Consider the following 24,145-nt stretch of genomic DNA (forward strand, 5'->3'; position numbering starts at 1 on the left):
GAAAGTTGAAAGAATGCAAATTCACAAGTGGTTCCAGACTTTTGCACACCACTGTACTATTCTCCACAAGTCAGGGAAACACAGCTATCAATTCAGGTCCTGTCAGAAGTGTAGAAGTAAAGTATGACTACTTTACAATAATAAAAAAAATCTTATTAAAAAAACAATCCTAAACAAAACCACGATGAAGAACTGCATCTCATGGGGCTGTAAAATTTTACACATCAAATATGTAGACGAAAAAGTTATAAGCGTTGGTGCTCCTCTTATTTGTGTGGCAGCCAGGACCTATTATTTTTGCTCTTCCCTATCTCCCAAAAGCTGACACCCTAGCTCATTTCTCGCCTACTTTGCCTAAAGCTTAAGCCTACTCTCATTACACAAACTGAGCTCCCTGATAATTGTCTGGACTAGGATTAGACCAAAACCGGTCCGGGAAGCAAAATTATTGATACACAAGCCGTTTCGCAGCACGTGGAAAACATCCAAGCACCATTACAGCTATTGTTCGGCCCCCAAGCCCACGCGACACCTTTCACGTCTCCCGATCCCGTTCCTACACCTTACTAGCTCGCGCTCAGTGAGAGCGCGAAGACCGCCAGCGCTGCCGGCTCTACGGCGAAAATAGACTTCTCGCGCGCCGCTATTCTTCAGCACTATGGAGACGGTCACGGGGGGTGAGACGTCATTAGTCCGGCCCTCAGCCAATCGGAGGACGCGCCGGGGTGGGTCACGGAATGAACGTAACTTTCCCTAAGATGGTGGATTTTCCGGACGGAGCTGCGGCGGGACCTGGACGGGGCCAGCGGTGAGGAGAGGAGCGCGGCGGTGACAGCAGGCAGGGCAGTGGCTTTTTCGAGCCTCCCGTACCATGCGGAGGGGCTAGAGCCGGGAGCCGACGGGCGGCCGTGCTGGACTAATGATGTTAGCAGAGGTAAGAGGCGGTTCAGCTTGCTTTTCTTGGGCCGACGGAACCGCGGAGTCCACCTGTGAAACCTTCCCGGTCACGCGTGGGGGGGAGGGCCGGTAGCCTTGGAGCTGCGCTCCCCCCCCCCCCTCCTCCTAAGTCAATGGGTCGAGAGGGAGGCGGTGACAGGACGCAATTCTCCAAGCAAGCAGTCAGGTGAATACTGCTGAGGAATAAGAGGGGGGAAAAACTACGGGGAAACCGTCAGCTTTCTCGCCCATGGCTCCAGGAGTTGCTGTCCCATCCCTTTTCCTATCAGGCTGGGGTAGAGTATCGGCACCCAGGAGAGGAGGTATCTGGAATACGATCTGAGGTGGTTTATGTTGCAGGTTTACAGACTCTTCAGTGCCTGGGTTAGTTGGTACACGGCTTGTTTAGCTGTAGAGAAACTGATTTTGGTCCCCGTTCTTATAGTGTTTAACTTTTCTCACCTTTCAACGTGGATAAGTTGCTATTCTTCAGAATTCATTTGGAGTTAACGTGCAGACGCGATTGTATCAAATAAAACATTAGAAAAAATCCCATTGATTCTTTCTTGGGATTATTCTGGAATTAATGTTGATGCTCTCTCTTTTTTTTCTTCCTAGTGTAAACATAGGCAACAGTGAATCTGTCAAATACCTCTTACTAGATTAGAGGTATGTGAGTAAAAATTAATGCAGCATAGCTTACAGCTTGGACTTGTCAAATCATGAGAGTCTTGCATTTTATTTAGATGCCTTTGGTGGCTTTACAGTTTTTATTAAGTACTAGTCTTTAAGCCCGACATTAACGGATGCTAGAATAGATGTGTCTGTCTGTCTGTTTTATCTCTCTCTCCTTGGCCGCTGTCTGTGTCCTTCTGTCTCCCCCCCCCCCCCGCCCCCGAGCAAAGCTGTCTGCCCCCAGCACACACTCCCCCCAAAGCAGCCCCCTTTCCCTCTCCCTAACTGTCTCTCCATGGCCCTCTTCTGTTTTTCCCCCAGAGCAAAGCTGTCTGTCCCCAGCACACCTCCCCCACAAAAGCAGCCCCCTTTCCCTCTCCCTATCTCTCCATAGCCCCTTCTGTCTTCCCCCAGCACAACCCTCCCCCCAAAGCAGCCTCCTTTCCCTCTCCCTGTCTCTCCATGGCCCCTTCTGTCTTCCCCCCCCAGAGCAAAGCTGTTTGCCCCAAGCACACCCCTCCCCCCAAAGCAGCCCCCTTTCCCTCTCCCTGTCTCTCCATGGCCCCTTCTGTCTTCCCCCAGAGCAAAGCTGTCTGTCCTCAGCACACCTCCCCCCAAAGCATCCCCCTTTCCCTATCTTTCCATGGCCCATTCTGTCTCCCCCCAGCACACCTCTCCCCCCAAAGCAGCCCCATTTCCCTTTACCCCTGGCCCCCGGTATTGATCCCCTTCTTACCCTCCCTCCATCCCAGTGTCTTCTGGCCTGCTCCTCTTCAAAGAACCTGCGATCGTGGTGGCCGGCTTTAGCGAACCTCGCAGGCCGCTCTCCAACTTGGTAGCACATTCCCTCTGACGCGATCCCGTGCGTCAGAGGGAATGTTCTACTGAGGTTGGAGAGCGGCCTGCGAGGTTCTTTAAAGCCGGCCACGATCGCAGGCTGCTCTGAAGAGGAGGATCAGCGACGGCGACAGAGGTGAGTGAGGGCGGGAAGTGTGTTCCCTGCCGAGGACGCGGGCAGGGAGAGAGCTTGCCTGCGCTTCCGATTGGTGAGTGAGAGTGGGAGGAGGGGAGTGGCAAGAATGTTCCCTGCCACCGGGTTCTAAAATGGAACACAGCCACGGATCACACACCACAGCGGCAGGGATCACGCTGTTTTAACAGCGCATGCGCCGGTAAGCTTTTATTATATAGGATAATTAACAACAACAAAAAATTAACTGTTTTACTGAAAAGCAGAACCAGATGCCAGAACTATGTTTCTTAACAGTAGTTCTGAATTTTCAAGTTACAGAAAATAAGCATCTCTTATATTGACTAATATACACAAGGAAAAAAAACCTCTTCCTTGATGTATTTAGCTGGTTTTAATTAGGGATGATTGGTGTATCTAAAGCAGTAATACAGTATTTTTTAAAGCCAGTCCAAGTTACCAAGTTTATTGTAAATTTGATTGAACGCTTATCAAAATACTAAGCGTTTTACAACAATAAAATAGGGGTAAGAACAAAATTAAAAACCACAGACTAATTTTACTCAAACAAAACACAAAATAAACATACTAAGAACGAGCAGGAAAGGGGGAAGAAGGGGGAGTGTGTGGCGCAGTGGTTGGATCTACAACCTCTGCACCCTGGGGTTGTGGGTTCAAACCCCGCGCTGCTCCTTGTGACCCTGGGCAAGTCACTTAATCCTCCATAGCCCCAGGTATGTTAGATAGATTGTGAGCCCACCGGGACAGACAGGGAAAAATGCTTGAGTACCTGATTGTAAAAACCGCTTAGATAACCTTGATAGGCGGTATATAAAGCCTAATAAAAAACTTGGAAAAAAACCCAAAAACAATAAATACAGTCCTCAAATGCCCTCTAATTCGCTGTTCTTTTTAAACCAGTGGCAGCTCACACTAGTGCTGCCCAATTCACCGATTCACTTTGATGAATCAATTCGTTTTCCCCAAAAATCAGACTTGCTGATTTTAGGAACAACCTTCCCCCTCCCCTTAGTGAGGCCTGACATAGCTCCGGGCCTCCTAAAGCAGCAGCAGTGGTGGATGACTAGTAGAGGCAGCACTCTGAACAGGCTGCTTATGGCCTGCCTCGCTGGAGCCTTCCCTCTGCCTCATCACTGATGACACAGCAGAGGGAAGCCCTGGCGAGACAGGCCACAAAATGTCCTGTTCAGAGCGCTGCCTCTGCTAGCTGTCTACCACTGTTGCTGTATTAGGAGACCCGATGGTATGTCAGATTTTGGGGGGGAGGGTGTTGAAGTGCTACACAGGGGTAAAGGAGAGAGGAAAAGAAAGCTGCCGCACAGGGGTATAGGAGGGAGGGATGAAAAGCTGCTGCATAGCAGGACAGGAGAGATTGCAAGCTGCTGCACATGGGGGGAGAGAGGAAGAATTGTTGGACATGGGGTGGAGGGGAGGAAGGGGTGCAACAAATAGGTAGAAAGGGTTGATGCATGGAGAAGAGAGGGAGAAATGTTGGACATAGAGAGGAGGGCAGGAGGCTCTGGTGTGCGAGTTAACAGAAGACAAACAGAAACTAGAGCCTAGGACCAGCATGATTTGAATAATAAAATGACCAGACAACAAAAGGTAGAAAAAATAATTTTTTTTTTCTATTTTGTAATTACAATATGTTAGATTTTAAATGTGTATCCAGCCAAAACTGGTGTTTGACAGCGAGTGTGAACTGGGACCTAACAGAGAGAGGAAAAGTCTTTTTTGTTTATTTTGTTTACACCACAGTTCGCCATGGGGTTTGTTGAGGGCAAAGGAGAATGGGGTTGGTGAAGAGGCCACAAAATAAACCTAAACTAACTAACCCAAGTAGTTTAAATAACACAAGTCACACAATATATATTACACACCACTTCTTCTGGAAAGTACATCTATTGTCTTTCAGCTGATTTACTTTATTGGCCTCAGAATCGGAGCCTGCGCACAGTTGTAATATCACAAGCTGGAATAGTCAGCGTAGTGTTGTTACTCCTTGCTCCAATCATTGGCCAAAGAATTAAATACTATTATTCTTTCTACTTTTTAAAATCTTTTTTTAGAAAGATTTTTATATTTTATCAAAATTTACTCTTAAACAATTTCTGAGTATTTTTCTCTTTTTTTCAACAGTCATTTCTCCACTGCATCTTCAAATCAGTGTCTGTTCGTTAATTTTCTAGTGTGCACTTATCCACCATGTTGAAAAAAATGACAAAAAAAGGTGTTATCTCAAGCAATATTTTTTCTTAGAAATGCTGACGCGGCCAGCGTTTCGCGGAGTCTATTTTTATCCGCTGCTTCAGGGCCAGTACTAGGAAATCAACTCTACAAATAAAACAACTAATTAACTCACCATACAAATACCATTTAAGAATTAAACGGAGCAGTACTTACATTGCTATGTTGTTCTGTCAAAGATTTTCAAAATAAACCTGCCAGGATGTTTGAAAAACAAAACAAAAAAACACCCAATCGGGCAGGAAAAGCTAATCGAATCAAAAAAATTTTCCCTGAATTGAGCAGCAATAGTTCACATTTGAATCTAAAAGTGGCTCTTTGATGGTCTCTCTCTCCCCTAATATACACAGTCCCCCCCATACCTTCTCCAGAGGCTTGCTGTCTATACCACTTTTATAGTAAGAAGAATAAAAGTAGGACCTCTGATCCTCTTGTATTAGCACCCTAGGGTCAACAAATTCAATCCAATCCTGCTTTTATTTATAAATTACTGAGTCAGAACTTTCCAAACTGTGGTTTGGGATTGCTGAATAGGGTCACAATTTGAGTGGGATCTTCATGGGTACATTCTTGTTCTGCACCTCTGGGGAAACACACCTTTTTTTCTGCTCTCATGGTTCATGCAACCATAAAATGATTGATAAGCACTGTGCTGAGTCATAAATATTCAAAGCAGTAATGTAACTGTAAAAATAGAATTCCTCTCTTTCCATGCAATTGCATAGTTCAGCAGAATTGCCATCAGAGATCTTGGGAGCCATATTAGATTGGCAGCAATTGGCTGGCCACAAGTTACAACTTCTTTACCCTGACCAATTGCCTCTTCGCAAGCTAAGCATGTATGAAGAAGAGGGGTGCATGAAGCTTTGCCTTTTTGCCTCCTTGGCCCTATACCATTCCAAGCATCAGTTAGGTCTAGGGTGGACACAGGTGGGAACACTCTTCTCCTTGCTTGATTAGTGTGGGAGTAGGAAAGGATAGAAAAAGGGGATGACAGACCAAAGGATTGGGGGAGGGGTGCAATTAAAAGGTGGTGTTGTGTGACCAGAGGGGCTCTGGATAAATTGAACTTTGTGTAAAAGGTGCTATAGTAGTGATTCCCAAACCTGGTCCGTGAGGCACCCCAGCAGTCAGGTCTTCAGGATATCTAAAAGTACAGTGAATGCATGCATTGCCTCCACGGCATACAGATCTCTCTCATAAAGCTGGGGTGCCTCTGGGACCAGGTTTAGGAAGAGCGTGGAATTATAAATCCCTCCTAGTTCTGAAACACTTAGGGCCGGATTCTGTAAACAGCGCCTAAATCGGCAGCTGCCTACAAAAAGGCTCCGTCAGTGTGTCAATCATGCGTAGGAGCCATTTGAAGAATCGCGGCTAACAGTGCCTATTAGAGAACTTAAGTGCTGGTAAATGTAGGCCAGGGTTTTACTGGCCTATATTGTAGACACCTAAGTTCTTTGAAGAATCTTGTATAACTGCATCTAAGGTCATCTCTGCCCCCTAACCACCCCTACTTTGACCTTGGACGTCGTCAGACAACTTTCTGTAGATGTCATTAATTGTTTTTTAATGGAGCACTCAATTACCGCACTGATTAAAGCCAATTAAAACAATTAAGTTAGGCGTCGGTAAGGCATCTACTGCTACCTAACTTAAGATGCTGTTTAAAGAATTAGGCCCTTGGAGTCCATCTGGGAGCAGGTGGAAGAAAGAAGACTGTCTCTCGCCTCCCTGTCTCAATGTGAACTGGATAAAGGGTTATGAGGAGGAGTCGGAGCACCTTTGTGTTTCCCCTTCTCCCTACTCTCCTGAGAGTCTGGAATCTATGGGGTACCTTTTAGTTTCCCCTCCCCCTACTCTCCTGAGAGTCTGGAATCTCCTTTCCCTCTTTTTCTATTCCCTCTCATATGTGATTTTCCTTCTTTACCTTCCAGTCCTTCTCCCTTGTCCTTGGTGCTCCGTTCTTTTCCATTCTCTAATGTACCTTACTAATTTCCCTATCCCCAATCCTCTCTCCTTTTCCCACTTCTGAGCTCTTCTTTACCTTCCTTCACACCTATACTTGATATTTTTCCACCTGCAAAATTCCCAAAACAGCAAAATAATCATATAATCTGTGTAGAATTTCAGAAACAGAGAATTTTCTAGCTCTTCCTGTAGAACTTATCCTTAAGTGGCTGCAGGAAAGAGGGGACTGTGAGAACAAGTCATAAGAAAAGCAAAAATAAAGGCTCCTTTTACAAAGCTGTGGTAGTGATTCCCGCAAGGCAAATGTGACGCAGCCCTTTTAATTCCTATGGGCTGTGTCGCATTTGCCATGCTAGCACTCGCTACCGTGGTTTTGTAAAATGGGCCCTAAAAGAGGTATAAATATATTTTTGCCTTTTTAACTATCAGGACATTTGGTATTCTCCTGACTTCTCTAAAACATTTTCTACTCTCATTAAAAAAAAAAAAAAAGTATAGAACAAATTGCTAAGTATTTATGATAAGTGCAATATAGTCTTTTTACTACCAGGGGATAACAATTTTGTAAATGGGTGCTAGAACAACCTATTTTTCTAGTCTGAAATAAATTGATGACTTTTAATCAATTTCAAGTTTTTTAGTGTGATAGCAAATGTATCCTTTTCTTAGCAGCGAACTGTTTTACTTGCCAGAAACGATGCTTTGCATTTTAACTTCTCTAACCAGGGTAAACAACTGAGAATAGATGATGTATAATTAAGCAATGATAAGAAATAAGTACTGTGAGGCAAGCCCTTGAAGCATTGACTTTATAGTTCATGCATCATGTCTTGAATCAAACCCAGAACAGAGTACCTTTCTATGATTTTGCTTTTAGGGGTGTTGAAAGAGGGATCAACAACCAGTTATAGGAGTAGTAGTAGTAACAATATATCTTTGACAAACTTTTAAGGGTTATCCTTGTTTTGTTAAATCAGTGGAGAAAGCTAGTGTCCTTTTGTGTTTGATCATTCTGCTTTTGAAAGTGTTCCATTTCTGTGCGTTCCTAAAGTTTCCTTAAAGAATCTTTATTGTAACATCATTAGCGGAGTGATCTTCCTTTGAAAAATGTTTTCCTACCAAGCTTAGTCTACAAAAAGATCCTGAAAGAATACCAATACACATAAAAATAGCCAAAGATAATTGGCAATAAACTTTTCACTCCCGCCGAGAAAGAACAGTGGCTTGCAAAAAACCAAAAAGGTTATTTATGAATGAGACATCAGTACGGGTAAGCGAACAAATAAGCCCTAGGTAGGGACTGATAGAAGACAAGCACCAGACTAGAAGTCTACTTAAGCCCTGCCTTGTACATCATTAATAGTCTCAAAGAATCATTACCTTCAGTTTCTTTATTTAATTAATTCAAATATTAATATGAAGAATAATAAAAAAAAGTGCAAAAGCACACTATAAATTCTGGGCGAGAGGAAAAAGTGGAGCATGTTAGACACCCCAAACTATTAAAAAATAACAAAATTCAATTCCAGTTGTTATTACAAAAACTTTAAATAGTTATTGAAAAGACGGTTTCACTTAGCTGAATCCTATAGTGCTTGTGACGTCGGTATGGCAATGTCCAGTTGGATTCTGTCACCCTGCCCGGGGCTTAATTGTTCGCATGCCCATACTGATGTCTCATTCATAAATAACCTTTTTGTTTTTTTGCAAACTATTGTTCCTTCTCGGCGGGAATGAAAAGTTTATTGCCAATTATCTTTGGTTATTTTCCTACCAAGCTGACATTCTTTCACTTTTTCTATAATTTTTCCTATGAAGATTGGTGGCAGTTCTCAATTTTTTGGCTTCTTTCTATGAAGTAGTAACGTTTTTGATTTTGTTGCATTGAATCATGTATATATTACATTCATAAAGGAGCATGAATATGAGCAATTTTTTAATATCTTTTCTGTGCGAGAAGCTATTGGTTTCTGTAATGTGCTGGCATAACTTGCGTTGTGGTGTTTTGTGAGTTTTTGTGTCATTTTCTTTGATTTGGGATTCTGTTTTGAGTTTGCTTTTTATAAGATTTTGTTTTTAGATTAGGTGGTTGGTGGGAATTAGATTAGGTGGGGTGGGGGATATTCTAGTAATTCATCCTCCTGAAATACCTTATATACTCGAATATAAACTGATCTGATTATAACACCCCCCCAAAAAAGGGGGAAAAAGGTTCACTCAAATGTAAACCAGGGGGTTTATATTTAATTGCCCTGCCTTGCACCCAGCCCTCCTTCCCTCCCTCCTTCCTACCCAGCTCTGCACCCAGCCTCCTATGCCCATTACAAGTGTCCCTTAAGCCCTGGTGATGCAATAGTGAGATTGGACTGGAGTGATCCTTCCCGTGTCCTGTCTCGGCCAACTGTTAACCACCCTGCCATCCTCCCGCGGACCTGATTAAGCTCTGGTGGCCAGCAGTGAGCCGAGGCAGGAGCGATTACTTCCTGTATCCTGTTCCAACCAACTGTTAACCACCTCACCCCCCTACCACCTCCTGGATCCGTTGCAGGCCTCCCACAGGCCTGATTAAGCCATGGTGGTCCAGCGGTGAGCTGGGACAGGAGCAATCTTACCAAGTCTTTTCCTTGCCAACTTTTAACCACTCTTTCTCCCTCCCACCTCCTGGACCCCTCTGCAACATACCTTTGAACCCTAGTGGTCTAGCGGTAAAACTGGGCATGAGCTATTTTCGTTCGCTCCTGCCCCATGCAGAGCTGCTATCAGAAATTGTTGCCAAGAGTTCCTACAGCAGACTTGCAAATTCTCACGGTCTCACTAGACTGCTCCAGGAACTTGAGGAAGCCCTTTCTGATCACAGCTCTGCATGGGACAAGACCACCAGGGTTCAAAGGTATGTTGTAGAGGGGTCTGGGAGGCAGGAGGGAGGTAGGGTGATTAACAGTTGGTTGGGACATGATTTGGGAAGGATCATTTCTGTCCTGACTCTCCGCTGGACCACCAGGGCTTAAGGCAGGAGGCCTGGAATGGTTCCAGGTTAGGGGGGGGGGCAGGGGAACGCGCATACCTGAGGACTTGAATATAAACTGAGACCCCCATTTTTGGGCCCAAAAACCTCTGTAGGTAGGGATTGAAGATCTTGTTTACAATTTTCTTTAGGTTTTCTAGATCTGCATTGTGTTTAATACAAGTAGTATGTTTTTCCTAGGTGTTTTGTCATCCCCTCTATCTGCCATATCCTCAACCTATCTCTCTTCACAGCAACTTTGCCCGATGTTTTCAAACATATCACTGTTACACTATTCCTCAAAAACCCTCACTGGACTCTGCATGCCCTTCCAAATATCGTCCTATGTCCCTCCTCCCCTTATCCAAACTACTTGTATGTGATGTTCACTGCTATTTGTCTTGACTTTCTTTCATCCTCTTCATTCCACAGATACTGCCCTTATGAAAGTCTCCAATGACTTGCTCCTGGCCAAATCCAAAGGCCTCAGCCTTCTTGATCTATCTGCAGCTTTTGACACGATAAATCACCACCGGTATTTATTTTAAAAATTTCTATTCCTCTTAAAACCTATGCAGATATGCTGTCCTTGCTGGGATTTCAGGAGGACTCTGTTATCTCATGGTTTTCTTCCTCTCTTTCCCATCACACCTTTAGCATATGCTGTGGTGGATCCTCCTCTAACGCCATCCTGCTGTTAGTCGGTGTACCTCAGATCTCTGTCCTGGGTCAACTTATTTTTTTCTAATTTCCTCCCATGGCTTTTAGTATCACCTCTATGCTGATGCCTCACAGATCTATTTCTTTACACTTGAAATCTCGACAGACATTCCATCCCAGGTTTCAAGCTGCTTGTCTGTCCTGGATGTCATGCTGCTGTCTGAAATTGAACATGTCCAAAACTGAGCTCCTTATCTTTCCACCTAAACCCATCTCTCCTCTTCCCCCCATTCTTTATTTCTGTGAACAATACCCTCATCCTCCCTTTCTCGTTAGCTTGTAACCTCGAGGTAATTTTTGACTCATCTCTCTCCACATATCCAGCAGACTGCCATAAACTGTTATTTCTTTCTCTACGATATTGCTAAAATCAGACCATTTCTGAGTTCACAGCTAAGACCCTCATCCCTACCCTCATTACCTCTCATCTGGGCTACTGCAACTTGCTTCTCATTGGCCTTATGCTATACCATCTCTCTCCCCTTCAATCTCTTCAGCACTCTGGTGCATGCCTCATATTCTGCCTTTGTCACTATATCTACATTACCCCTCTCCTCAAGTCACTTCATTGGCTTTCCATCCATTTCACCATACAGTTCAAACTCCTCTTAATGATCTACAAATGTATTCACTCTGCAGCTCCTCAGTATCCTTCCTTTCTCATCTCTCCCCACAATAACCCCCCCTCTGCCCCCGGGCATTCTGCTCATCAGTTAAGTGTCTCTTATCTCTACCCTCCTCTTCTATAGCTAGCTGAAGATTCTGTCCTTTCTACTTTGCTGCACTATATGCCTGGAACAAACTGCCTGATTCAGTACATCAGAATCATGGTCCAATCCCTGTGGAGTTCTTCAAGGATCACCACTCTCACCTAATCTCGTCAACCTCTTCTTATCCTCCCTTGGGTCTACCCTAGATAATCTGAATGTAACTTCATTTAGCTACGCTGACGACATCACCATACTCCTACCCTTTGATGCTCCTGACCCAACTTCTACAGAAAAATTGGAAAAACCCCTTCAAGCAGTGGAAAAATGGATGGCAGATCACAAATTGAAGCTGAACACTGACAAAACAAAATTTCTACTGCTTGAAAAGGATAAGAATCCCTCTATCACAGAACTAGAAATAAGCGCCTCCAAATACCCTATACAACCTACCTTAAAACTCCTAGGAGTAACAATAGACAGATGCTGCACAATGCAGGCACAAATCAACAAGACCACCCAGAAAGCATTTCTAACCATGCGCAATTTAAGAAAAATCAGAAAATTCTTCGACAAAGAGCAATATAGGCTAGTAGTCCAAGCCTTAGTACTAGATCTATTGGACTACTGCAACATACTCTTATCTGCCTTGCCCTGCAACAATGATAAAACAACTACAGACAATTCAAAACACTGCACTCAGATTAATCTACTCACTGAGAAAATTTGACCACGTCACCGCGGCCTACCTGGACTCACACTGGTTACCAATACAAGCACAAATTCAATTCAAACTATACTGTCTATTATTCAAAGCAATAAATGGCACAGCCCCCAATTACCTAAACAACCGCCTGTACCAAAACGCCACCACTAGGCAAAGAAGAACTAAGACCCCTTTTACCTACCCCCCACTCAAAGGCACTCAGCGCAAGAAGATATTTGACAGTCTGCTGGCGACGCATGCAGCGAAACTGGACCACACTATCTCCAACCTGCTGATAACAACAAATGACTACAAATATTTTCGCAAAGAAATCAAAACCCACCTATTCAAAAAATTTATACAGATGGCTTAACTCCAACCGGACCCCCCTCAATGCAACTCCCCCCTCCTCCCCCTTCACCAGTTCCCTTCTCTTTAGCCTCAAGCATGTCAACTGCTTCCCTAACGGTATATATACTGGATCTGCACTATTTCCTATTTGTACAGCATCTTGTAGCTCTTGAAATATACAGCTCCATTATTCTTGTAACTTCTCCTGGAAATGACCAGAATTCTCTCTGTAATTATCCTGGAAATGTCCAATTGTCTCTTTTGTAATCTGCCCAGAACTGCAAGGTTGAGGTGGAATAGAAATCAGTAATGTAATGTAAAGCTCCGTCTCTGGTAGTAGTCAAATCCAGACTCAAAGAAGTCGAGCAAATTTGTGAGGCAAGATCTCCCTCGGCTGAACCCATGCTGACTCTCTCATTAAATCACGTTTGTCTACGTGTTCCACAATTTTATTTTTTATAATTGTTTCCACCATTTTGCCTGGCACTGAAGTCAGGTTTACTAGTCTGTAATTTCCCAGATTTCTCCTGGAACCCTATTTAAAAATCTGCGTAACATTGCTCAATTCTCCAGTTTTCCTAATCTCTGAAAACAAACATTTCTTCATATGTATAACCCTACCTTTATGTTCCTTCCCTTCACACATGGAATTTTTATCCATATGGATTCCACACAGCTATCTATGTCATACAGAATGTTTATTTTATTAATTTGATTCAATTCCTTCTTTAACATATAGCGCAACCTCCCCATCAATTTGATCTACTCTATCCTTGCGATATAATTTGTACCCAGGTAACACAGTGTCCCATTGATTGTCCTCCTTCTACCAGGTCTCTGAGATGCCTATTATATCTACCTCATCATTCAGTGCTATAAACTCTAACTCTCCTATTTTATTTTTTTGGCTTCTAGCATTTGTATACAGATACTTCAAATTTTGTTTTTTCATTGTAACTATTGGCTGCTGAGAAGGTGGGGAAAATTTGAGTCTCTTACTCTGCCTTCTTCTTAAACACTACTGACTTTCTTTCACCATTTTTGAAACCTCTTTACTGGGACTCCCTAAATATCCTGTTTCAATAGTATCCTTCAAGGATCCCTCATACCAAACCATCTGCTCTTGGGCGACTGTTGGCTTTCCCTATGCATTTTTGTTTAAAAGCCGCTTTATCTCCTTTTTAAATGTCAACGCCAGCAGCCTGGCTCCATCACGGTTAAGGTGGAGTCCATCCTTTTAGAACAAGCTCCCCCTTTCCCAGAAGATTGCTCAGTTCCTAACAAATCTAAATCTCTCATCCCTCATCTTATCAACCATGCATTGAGACTTCAGAGCTCTTCCTGCCTCTTGGTTTCTGTGCGTGGAACTGGGAGCATTTCTGAAAATGCTACCCTAGAGGATCTGGTTTTCTGCTTTCTACCCAAGAGCCTCCCTCCCTCCCACATTTTCTTATGTCTTTGGTACCTACATGTACCAAGACAGCTGGCACCTCCCCAGCACGTATCTAAAATCCTATCTAAGTGATGCATGAAGTCCACCATCTTTGCACAAGGCAGGCAAGTGACTAGGCGATCCTCACGTCTACCAACCACCCAGCTCACCCAGCTATCTACATGCCTAATGATCGAATCACCAACTACACCAGCATATTTTCTAACCCTTCCCTCTTGGGAAGATGCCCCTGGAGACACATCCTCAGTGCAAGAGGATATTGCATCCCCTGGTGGGTAGGTCCTAGCTACAGGATTATTTCCTACTTCACCAGGGTTATGCTCTCCCTAAAGGAGATCTCTCTCCTCCAAGGTCTCCTCTATGTACTTCTCTGTCTCCCTCAGCTCCTCCAAGTCTGGTACTCTAGCCTCAAGGGAACGTTCTATGAGAGCTAAGAGCTCTTCGCAGTGAGCACAATGCAGTTAAGCTTGTTGAGCTTACCATTCTTTGCTTATGACACTTCTTGCTTTTCCAAAAAGGCAACCAAAAACTCTAGAAAATTGCCCAAACTATAATATAACAAAAAGAACAATTGGCAGAACCCTGTATTAGGCTCTCAAAGAACATCTGCTGGCTTTATTTTTAATAGAGGTTAATAAAGATGAGACACCTCAGTACGGGCCAAAGTTGAGCACTTTAATACTGCTGTATGACTTTTATGGTTCCGGGCAAAAGACTCATAGGTGACCAGTACCAGGTTTAAAAAACTTCAATAAGTCCTACCCCGTACATCATTCGGTCTCCATGATAATGAATAACAAATGTGAATAAACGCTCAGTAAGAGGCTTTAAGAGCAGAATAGAGGGCCAATAAAGGGCTCAAAAAAGCCCCAACCCTTAAATGAATAATTTCAAAAATGTTTTCAAAAGTGTTTATGTGCTAAAAAGATATAAGAAAAAATCATTTCATTTGCAAATCTTAGTAAATCCCAGCAAACAATAAGCAAAAGTCACAATCCATTCACAAGACTTATCTGAGTCCCAATGGGTGATTGTCTCGGCTTTTGCCATGTACTTTTATAAATGACCCCTCAAAATAGACGGATGCTGCATTGTGTTATTTACTGCATGCAGGCCTAGACATGCAAAAGTTTCACCTTTGCAAGAAACTGTGATGTCATATCAAAATGTCATGTTAGCAGTGTGTTGAGGCAGAGATTTTGGGAACGTGCCTTGGCCTTTGACACCATTGTGCTCTTTGTGGTTCATTGGCTGCCTTGATGGACCAGTCCTGGCCCCTCTTGATGTTTTATTTATCTTGATAAAACTGTGACTTAGGTACCCTGTTTCCATCTTTTCCTTTCTACAAAATAGCTGTTTTTTTCTTTTGTTTAACAGACATCACTTCTGATTTTGTGTTGTATTCTTATAAGTTTTCTTTGATTTGTTTCTCATTTCTTTTATTATTATCATCATTCCATGACCATTTATTCTTTGTTATGGAGGTTAACATTGAATTAAGTCCTTGTTGTTTTGGGATTTATGATAGTTCTGAATGCCACAAACCATCAGGTTTTTTTTTCTGACCAAAGTGGCTTAAAGTCCATCAATGATTTCTCTTCAGAAGATCAATAATTAATAAAAAGGCACTCTAGACTTCGAGTTTATCTGTGAAATCTAGTACTTGTTCTTACCATGAAGCTACTGACCAAATTTGAATTTCTACTGAAATCCTGTTGTAATCCCTTCAGAAATGTCACAGAAATGTTAATTGACCTTGCTATATAGTTGATCAACTGAAAGATATTACAAGACAAGAACTTTGCCATGTTGTAGGCAAGATTTTAATGCAAAGTTGGAAGAAGTGGAAGGTTCTTAGTCTGATTCTGGTAGTGATGACCCCATTAATGCAGTTGAAAACCTCATTGTCAGCTTTCCACCTCTTGACATTTCCCCTTTAAAAATTCAGCAGGTTAGCAGGCAAAATTCTTTGTTATGCCAAGCACAAATTCAGTAAAGCCCAAGGGGTCATTGCTAATCGAATTGCAGCTTAGTGGCTTAACTCCTTCTGATATTGAAAAGCAAGTGATAAATGTCAAAAATGTATTGACTTATGACCTTTTGCTAAAGGAACAGAAGTTGGAACATTCCAACCATAAGGAAAAAAATATAAATTCTGATCCTGGCCCCCAAATAGTTGGAGCACTGAGAAAATTGTGAAAGAATTCAGTGTCTCAAACAGAATGGTAAAAAGAGCCTGGAAGCTGAAACAGGAGGATGATATTCTTGCTTTTCCAACACCAAAAGAAGGGAGAATGCTTGCTGAGCAAGTTAAGCAAAAAGTTCTAGATTTTTGTGAAGATGAAGTTCCTAGGATAAGCCTAGGCAAAAAAAAATCATTTCTATGAGGATTAATAGTGAAAAAGTAGCAAAGCAGAAAATATTTTTATTGTGTAACCTTAAGGAACTTTACACCATTTATCGGGAAAAGTATGGACCTGAAATTAAATTCTCAAAAATCTGGGAGCTTACACCAAAATGGTGTTATACAGTCAGTTCATCAGGAACTCATTCAGTCTGCATCTGTACAATTAATCAAAATGTGAAACTTATGCTTTCTGTTATTTCACTTCCAGATGATTACAGATTGTTTTTGAGCAAAACTGTTTGTGATATTAACTCAAAAGACTATATTGCAGTGGTGTGAAAAATGCCCTGGAAGGATTTCTCTGAAGGAATATCTTGTGATTATTTTAAAGGAAGTGACCCTGATGATGATATTGCATTTAAGCAATGGATTCACACAGATCAGGATACCATAGAAACTCGGCAATTATCCTTAGATGATTTTTTTTTACTTCAGAATTAAGTTGGCAAAATTTGTAACCTGGCCAGCTACCATTTCATCTTCAAGCACCAAAGTGCCTATCTGAAGGAAATGAAAGAAAATCTAAAAGAGGGTTATGTCATTTTAATGGACTTTGCTGAGAATTATTCCTTTATGTGCAGGGGTTTCATTGGGGAAATAGGTAATACTCTACCTTTTTGTTTACTACAACCCTGATATCTAGTGTCTCTGTACATGCATGATCAGTGACTGCTTGCATCATGACACGATAGCTGTGTGCATGTTTTTGAGAAAGTTCATTGGACATTTTGCCTGCCTTAGAGCATAATCACTACTTTCGTGATTGATTCTGTTGCTCAATACCAAAACTTCAGAAATGTCATTAATCCTTGAAATCATAATAATGACTTTCATGTCACGGCTGAATAATATTTTTTGTTACCAGCCATGGAAAATCATCCTGTGATGGGATTGTCCAGAAAAACCTAAACTTGGAAAAATTGTGCAAATTGAAGTTTTTCCCATTAATTTGATTGTACTCGATCAGAAAAAAAAAATGTTTAAGCCCATCCTGGGGTTGCTCAAAGACACCGACTACATAAAGCTTAATTTTTCTTAAAATTTGCTGCTGTTTCTACTTAATGGAACAAATTTCTTGGTATTAAAGCTATAACTTATGTTTTACACTAAGCAATGATATAAAGACATTTTATGCAAAATATGTAGCAGTATTTTATTAAATGAACCTTCAATATCTGCACTAATAACTAAACACTTACGCTTTGGTGTAGTCCTCTACCAATGGCGTTCCAAACTCTCAAGCGTTCAGTGTCCTCTTGAGATAGGATAAAGCCTGTAATGCTGTTCAACTCCTTGCAACAAGGCCTCATGCTGCAGCAATATGTTTCTTGGGAAGATGAACTTGTGAGCACCTGACCCATAGTTCACCTTCTAGTAACCATACCAATTTTCATTCTAAGTGCCAGGAATTCTTGAGTGCTTACTACAGCTTAATTTGGCAGGAGGGATTCCTACTCTCTCCTGCCATGGGATGATCCCCCCCCCACATAACTTTGGTAGATGTTGGGAGCTGGAGGGAAGCATGGCCCCTCCAGCTTCGAGGCCCAACCGTAAAAAATGACAGGACTTCCCCGGTGCACTATGTGATGCACGGGGAGGCGCCTAAGGCCCCACATAGTGTACCAGGGAGGGGAAGGCCCTGGGGAGCATCCGGTGGCAGAAGGAAGTGTGCATCCCTCCTGTCTTTTTTTTTTCTTTTCTTTTCAGGGGGGAGGGGAGGGTATGGTAAATTCAAGGAAAATAATAAGTTGTTGAATATTTTGAAGTTGAAAATGTCACATCTATTTCTGGAGCTTTAGCTGCAAATAACTTTGTTTGTAATTGTGACACTATGCTAAATATGTCAAAATTGAAAATATATACTAACAACTGAGGTTATTCTTGGTAAATATAAACTCTTTCATGACATGGTGTGAAGAAATGAAGGAGGACAGATCTTTTCTGCCTTTCTTTTTGTGTATTGGAAAAATAGAGAGAGCTGAGTGTCAGGTAAACATTGAAACAGAGAAAATGATAACAGATAATGACTATACAGCCTGTCCAGTCTGTCCCGTCATACCATTTATTGGAATTTATTTTACAAAATCTTCCTCTTCCGTAGAGATTCTCTGTGCTTGTCTCAATGCTTTCTTGAATTCAGAAATGGTCTTTGTCTCTTCCACCTCTGTTGGGAGACGGTTGCACATATCTACCATTCTTTCTGTAAAACATTTCCTTAGATCAGGGGTGCCCACACTTTATGGGCTTGCGAGCTACTTTTATAATGACTAAGTCAAAATGATCTACCAACAATAAAATTTTTAAAAAAACACAAAGCACACTGAAAGGCAGAGAAAATGTTAATTATTCATATTCTGGGTTTTTTCAAAGAGGTCACGGCAGATGACTCTATGCAATGTCACCTCAGAAACAAAATACAAAAATAGACAAATATACCCCCTCTCTTTTTACTAAACCACGATAGTAGGTTTTAGCACAGGGAGTTAGCTGAATGCCTCGCACTGCTCTCAATGCTCATAGTCTCCCTGCGCTAAAAAACGTTATTGCGGTTTAGTAAAAGGGAGCCATAGTGCAAAATATAGACAGCAGATATAAATTCTCAAAACAGACACATTGTGATCACTAAATTGAAAATAAAATCATTTTCCTACCTTTGTTGTTTGGTGATTTCATGAGTCTCTGGTTGCACTTTCTTCTTCTGACTGCGCATCCAATCTTTCTTCCTTTCTTTCAGCCTCCTGTTTCCTCTCCTCCAGACCTCATTCTCTCCCCCAACTTTTTCTTTCTGTCTCCCTGTTCCCCCTTCTTTCTGTCTCCCTGTCTGCCCCCTTTCTTTCTTTCTCCGTGCCCTCCCCCAAGCCACTCGGTTTGCTGCCACCGCCATCGGGGAACAGCCCCCAAGCCACTGCCGTCCCATGCTTTCCCCGCAGAAGCGTCGCGCTGACCAGCATTCCACTCCCTGACGTCAATTCTGACGTAGGAGAGGAAGTTCCGGGCCAACAAGGCATTTCTCCCCATTCCATCCAGCCTGAGCCCCATCACTCCTTGATCCAGCATTTCCCTTCTGTGTCTGTCAGAATTACCATTCCACCTATTTTCCAGCATCCCCCTTCTTTGTGTACATCTCACCTTTATCCTTATCTCACCACTTTTTCAGAATCTTCATTTGTCTCTGTCCTTGCCTTTACCCCATGTTCACCATTTGCCCATTCAATGTCTTTATCTCCCCCCTACACACTTTTTCAGCATTACTTCTATGTCTCTATTTCACCTCCTCTTCATGTCCCCTCTGTATCTCTATCCTTATTCAGTAGGTCCTGCTTACCCTTTGTGTCACTATCTCCATTTTCAGCTTTCCCCCCTTTTCTTTTGTTAATGCACCCTGTAGCCAGAATCTTTCCACCCTCCCTCCACTCCGACCCAGCCCAGTATGAAATATTTCCTTTTGTTTCCCACCCCTCTCTCTCTTCTGCTCCCTCACCCACGAGTCCTGCATCTGGCCCTCTCCCTTCTACCTGCACCTGGCAACACCCCCTGCTCCGCAGCTCTCTTCAGCAACTCGTCAGCAGCGGTGATCAAGACAGGCTGCCGACATCGAGGCCTTCCGTCTACGAGTCCCGCCTTTGTGGAAAAAGGAAGTTGAAAAAAGCGGGACTTGCAGAGGGTAGGCCCCGATGTCAGAAGCTTGTGTTGATCGCTGCTGCTGAGTTGCCGAAGAGAACCGCGGAGCAGGGGATATGGCCGGAAGCAGGTAGAAGGGAGAGGGCTGCTGGAAGAGGTAAAAGTTCCAAAATATGACACCGACCCGGGCCAGGATGATTTCTTTTTCAGGCTGCTGCTGATGCTGCCGCCACGCCCCCCCCCCCCCCCCCCCCGAAATGACAAAAACAGCCTAAAGTGGATGCCCGGTGTCGGTGTCTTTGACGTCGGGAAGAGGAAGATTGATAGGCTCGGTAGATCGGGATGGCAACACGAGTCTATCACGGAGCCCGGGATGGGCTCTGCGATCGACTCATGTTGCCTTCCTGAGCTACCGGTCGATCGCGATCGACGTATTGGGCACCCCCTGCCTTTGATTATTCTTGAATCTATCCCCTTCTACCCTCATCTTATGCTCCCTTGTTCTAAAAGCTTTCTTTAAGTTGGAAGAGGCTCCCGTCCTGTGTATTTATGACACAGTATTTTAATGTCAATCTCATATCTTCCCACGTCTACCTTTCTTCCAAAATATACATATTAAGATTTTTGTTTGTCCCCATATAATGTATAGTGAAAAGTACTGACCATTGTAGTAACTGCCCTCTGGACAGACTCTATTTTGTTTGTTTGTACTATTATTAATTTTTTTTTAAGAAGCAGCCTCTAGAATTATTTAAAGCATCTCAGATGAGTCTTACTAGAGACCTATCATTGGTACTAAACCTCCCTTTTCATGTTCAACCAAATTTTGGCTTCAGGTTTGAAACAGAAACTCTTTCCTCCCTCCTGGTGACAGCTCTCCCCTTCTGGGCCTTCCTTTTCATTGATGTGGGTAGTGGATACAGAAGTGTCTCCACTTGCTCTTACTTCTTTGCACAGCCGGCCTAGAAAATGGCTTCTGGGACTTCCAGCAACAGCAGTCTCATGAGAATGCCGTTGGAAGTCCTGGAAGCTATTTTCTGGGCCAGGTGTATGCAGGAGTGAGTGGGGATACTCCTGTGCCCACGACCCACTGAAGACAAGGTAGGTCCAGGAGGGGGCTGCCATCGGTGTGTGTTCCAAATTTGGTCACAGATTTGATTCCAGGATTCATTTAGCTTTTTCCATCAACTTTTCTACCTGTTTAGCCACTTTAAGGTCATCAGATAAGATCATCTTGAGGTCCTACTCTTTTGTGTACAGAAGTACTTCACCCTTACACTACTGCTCACTTGGGTTTTTGTAGCACAAATGAATCCCTAGCTGGAGATGGGAGGGACAAGGGTAAGGTAAAAAGTTGAATAAAACAATTTGGATGCAGTAAAAGAAGGGAGAGGGAATGAAAGATATTCAAGAATTACGTAATAAATAGCAATGGTGTACATTTTCATTAGATTTTATGGGCGCCCAATGCAGACTGGCTTAATCTAATGGGAGTTTTGATCCCAAAAGAGGCAAAGCTAGGATTGTGCTCTGTATCTAGTTTTATTTACTCTGATTAGCTTCTTCAAGCTCTTTACACTGCTATACTCTGATACTATGGATGAACTTTTTGAAACATAGTCTTAAGAAAAACAAAAATCAGCAAAATTTGTACTTTACCCTGGTTTGAAACATATTTTCTCTGAGGACATAGGATACTCACGTGGGAGATGTCACAGACGCGACCCAGTGTTCTGTAATTTCTAGAAGCCTTTGGCAGACCCCCCGCTGTGCATGTATAAGTGTCTCATCTGCCTGACTCACTTGACCCACAGTTTTTATTTCTTTATTGAGCAGTGAAGACGTGCCTTTAATCACCGCTGTGTATTTTATTCTCTATAGAAATTTTTACCTTTCTGCCTCTCTCCCTCACTGTGAGTAGTGTGGGACTCCTCTTTTACTGTATTTAGTTTTTTTTTCCCCTCTCCTGTTTGTTTTCACCAACTGGAAGATAATCAAACACATGACATACAATACAAAAGACTTGATAGCCCCCATTGTGCTGCTGAACTTCTGTCTGCATCTTAATATTGGTAATTTTTTTGTTAAGTTGCTACCGGAGCTGGAATATGTACACTAAGGTCCCATAAAATTGCTAGTTATTTGTTAGTCTGTGGAAATGTTTAATTTTGTATTTTTTTGCGTTGTGTTTGGTAGGTAACCCTCCAAAGATGTCTTAGACTATTTCTTAAGAGCTAATTACTAGCTATTGGAGATTAGCTAATTACTTTATTAGCCTTCTAGAGTAATTGGTTCAAGGGTCTATAAATCAGAGATAAGGCCAGGAGTGGGTAGGAGCTGGGGAGGGTGGGTGGGAATTAAACTCTATACAAAGACTATTCTTAACTGCTGTCAGTGCCCTAATCTGATTTTATGCTCTGAAATGCAATTTAGAATACTAATCTAGACTAAAACTTTTTTATATATATAAAAACCCTAACAGACTCTAAAGGCATAAACTGAGTCTGCTGAAAAAACAGAGTATTGAACTAAAAATTAAAAGAGAAGGACAATGAAATAACCTGCTGAAGCCCAAGTTTTAAATTACATTACATTAGTGATTTCTGTTCCGCTATTACCTTGCGATTCAAGGCAGTTTACATAAGAATTGTTATGATATTAAGAAGCTCAAGACCCTTGAAAAAGGCCAACAAAAGATCAAGAAGATCCCACTGTGCTCATAAACAGAAATGAAGACTATATATCTCAAGTGCCCATAGCCAGTTACCAGAGCAAATCTTGGTTACTTGGCCTATAGATGGGCTATCATTGATAGGCGTCTTATCTTTTCTGTGAGCAAACTTATTACTTATTACTTCCTGCCATGTTCCCCGGCTCACTCCATTGGTATTGAAATAAGGAGCCTGCCACTCAGAATAACTGTTTCACAAAATGCTGTCCTGAAGAAGCTCTCAATACTCATATGAGAGCGAAACGGAGATCTTCCGTCGTGGCGGAAAGCCAGGCAATATACAACACCCGAGCTAAGTACTAAACAGCATTAGTTAATTACTATATAATATCACGGCATATTAAGTAATAAGTTTGCTCACAGAAAAGATAAGACACCTATCAATGATAGCCCATCTATAGGCCAAGTAACCAAGATTTGCTCTGGTAACTGGCTATGGGCACTTGAGATATATAGTCTTCATTTCTGTTTATGAGCACGGTGGGATCTTCTTGATCTTTTGTTGGCCTTTTTCAAGGGTCTTGAGTAGCTATACTGCTGATTAGATTGGACATGATATTAAGAAGTACATAAGGAATAGTCTGAACATTTTCTAATTTGCTAAGGAGTAGATAGTATTGCAGGTGAAGCTTGGGACTTTTTACCTTTTCCCAAGTTTGAATACCAGCAGGTAAAATATTCAACTTTTCTTCCCCTTAGCAAATCCTCACTCAGCATCTCTTCAGGACAAGGAGCAGTTGAGATCTAGGTTACCTTTCTGTTAGTTCTACTTCTAAAATGAAAGTGATGTGGGCTACACCTCCTGGATGAGTTACCCTGATCTTTTGACTGTTCCCTTCAATAGGGTACTATTGTTTAACTGAAAGGCAACTGAACAAAAGAGCAGTTTCTAACTGTTTAACTGAAAAGACCTTTGCAAAAAAGTGCTCTCTAGGGCTACTTTTTTTCTAGCTGTATTTTAAACTACAGTACTTGTTTTCTGACTGAATTTTAAACTAATGTTAAACACTAAACAAAGACTATCCTAAACTACTATCGGAGCTCTTATCTGATCTGTACTTATTGCCTGAAATACAACCTAAAATACTAAGCTAGACTAAAACACTTTTTATATAAAAACCCTAACATGGACTCTAAAGGCTACACTATTATCGAAACTGACTTAGCTGAAGAGCAGAGTACTGAACTAAGAAAAGTAAAGGAGAATGTAATGTAATGTAATTTATTTCTTATATACCGCTACATCCGTTAGGTTCTAAGCGGTTTGAAGAAAATATACATTAAGATTATAAATGAGAAGTAAGAAGGTACTTAAAAAATTCCCTTACTGTCCCGAAGGCTCACAATCTAACTAAAGTACCTGGAAATTAATAAAGAAGAGAAAATAAAGATGGTTGAAAAAAGAAAAATTCTATGTGAACTTATAGGATGGAAATTAAACTGACAGTGAAGAACTGTATGAAAAATACATATGGAATGCAGTTAGAGAGGGTAGGTTACAATCTATTTATGGTATTTGTTTAATTGGAAGGTGTTTAGGTGGGTTATTTGGGGGAAGGTTATCTGAAGGTAGGTGAATCTTCTGGAGGTAAAAGAGGAGGGGTTAAGATATTTGGATGAATTTTTTG

The 24,145-nt window shown here is 42.1% G+C and overlaps 1 protein-coding gene across 4 annotated transcripts in view; it reads left to right on the forward strand.

Annotated features, from left to right (window-relative positions):
* Window positions 1-695: 695 nt before the first annotated feature.
* The window catches only part of SNX13 (sorting nexin 13), a 308,184-nt gene continuing 284,734 nt past the window's right edge, over window positions 696-24,145 (forward strand). For 2 of the 4 annotated variants that reach the window (XM_033930946.1, XM_033930948.1), the window contains exon 1: window positions 700-934. In XM_033930946.1, the coding sequence (XP_033786837.1) occupies window positions 920-934 (15 nt within the window). In that variant the 5' untranslated portion in view covers window positions 700-919. Of the gene's footprint in view, window positions 935-24,145 lie in introns of all 4 variants that reach the window. The other 2 variants (XM_033930949.1, XM_033930947.1) reach the window with 2 other exon arrangements.

This window comes from Geotrypetes seraphini, chromosome 2 (genome assembly GCF_902459505.1).
Source record: "Geotrypetes seraphini chromosome 2, aGeoSer1.1, whole genome shotgun sequence".
In the NCBI taxonomy this organism is placed as follows: domain Eukaryota; kingdom Metazoa; phylum Chordata; class Amphibia; order Gymnophiona; family Dermophiidae; genus Geotrypetes; species Geotrypetes seraphini.